This window comes from Salvelinus sp. IW2-2015, unplaced genomic scaffold (genome assembly GCF_002910315.2).
Source record: "Salvelinus sp. IW2-2015 unplaced genomic scaffold, ASM291031v2 Un_scaffold552, whole genome shotgun sequence".
In the NCBI taxonomy this organism is placed as follows: domain Eukaryota; kingdom Metazoa; phylum Chordata; class Actinopteri; order Salmoniformes; family Salmonidae; genus Salvelinus; species Salvelinus sp. IW2-2015.
The window spans coordinates 126,962-127,971 of record NW_019942572.1 but is presented as its reverse complement, the minus strand read 5'-3'; the positions used below and the strand labels follow the sequence as shown (position 1 = coordinate 127,971).

The window sequence follows — 1,010 nt, the reverse complement described above, 5'->3', positions numbered from 1 at the left end:
GACGACAAAGATGGCTCGTTTGTCGGATAAGGACCAACTTGCATAAGAATTGTTCTTAGTTCTTGATCTAAACACGATGTTTTCTTCATGAAGCCTCCATAAGTGTTGTAATTTTCTGCATATTTACACTTTTGTGTAATTTTTTTTGAAAAATAATGACAAGATATTTATGAGTTTTTGCTTTCATGGAGAGATTTCTGAAGGAGTTAGTTTATATAAGTAATTGCACCCCCCAAGACCGTACCTATCATGACAGAGGCATCCCCCCACGTTGTTTTGAATCTAAAACGAGGGGGGATGCCTCTGTCATGATAGTACGGTCTTGGGTGGGTGACAATTACTTCATATAAAACACCTTTCAATCTTCTCCATGAAAGCAAAACTCATAAATACTTGTCATTTTTCAAAAAAATCTACCAAAATGTGTAAATATGCAGAAAATACAACACTATGCTTCATAGAAAACATCGTTTTTAGATCAAGGAACTAGAACAATCCTTAATGCTAAAGTTGGTCCTTACGATCAAACTGAGCCATCTTGTCGCAGAGCTTGACCTCTCCGAGCACAGTCTTGAACTGGGGCTGGTTGACYCAGGTCTGGAACCAGCGGGTTACGTTGGGGAAAGGTTGGCGGAAGGAAGGCTCAAGGACCTACAGGAGGAGGAGGGACATTTAAAACCACGTGGACAGCTCTACCACTGCAAACCAACCACCGTGGACAACTCTACCACTCTAAACCAACCACGTGGCCAGTGTTTCCCAATCCACCGGGCAAGTTTGTATCTAGAGCTGATATGTGCAGTCCTAGGAGGTACTCCCTCGAGGAATGGACAGAGAAATAATAATCTAGGCCAAGTCATAGGACATCAAAGCCATATCGTCCGGTTTCCCGGACCCAGATTAAGTCATGGATTCAAAATCATTCAATGGACTTTTCAATCTCCATTGAAAGTGTGTTTTAGTCCACCACTAGGGTTACTGTCTCGTAAACCGTCCCCGTGTTTTAGTCC

The 1,010-nt window shown here is 42.2% G+C and overlaps 1 protein-coding gene across 1 annotated transcript in view; it reads right to left on the bottom strand.

Annotated features, from left to right (window-relative positions):
* Nucleotides 1-1,010, bottom strand: part of LOC112068517 (elongation factor 1-gamma-like) — a 27,208-nt gene that overhangs the window by 15,253 nt on the left and 10,945 nt on the right. Inside the window, 1 exon segment of the mRNA XM_070438181.1 lies at nt 522-698. Coding sequence (XP_070294282.1) covers nt 522-698 — 177 coding nt within the window.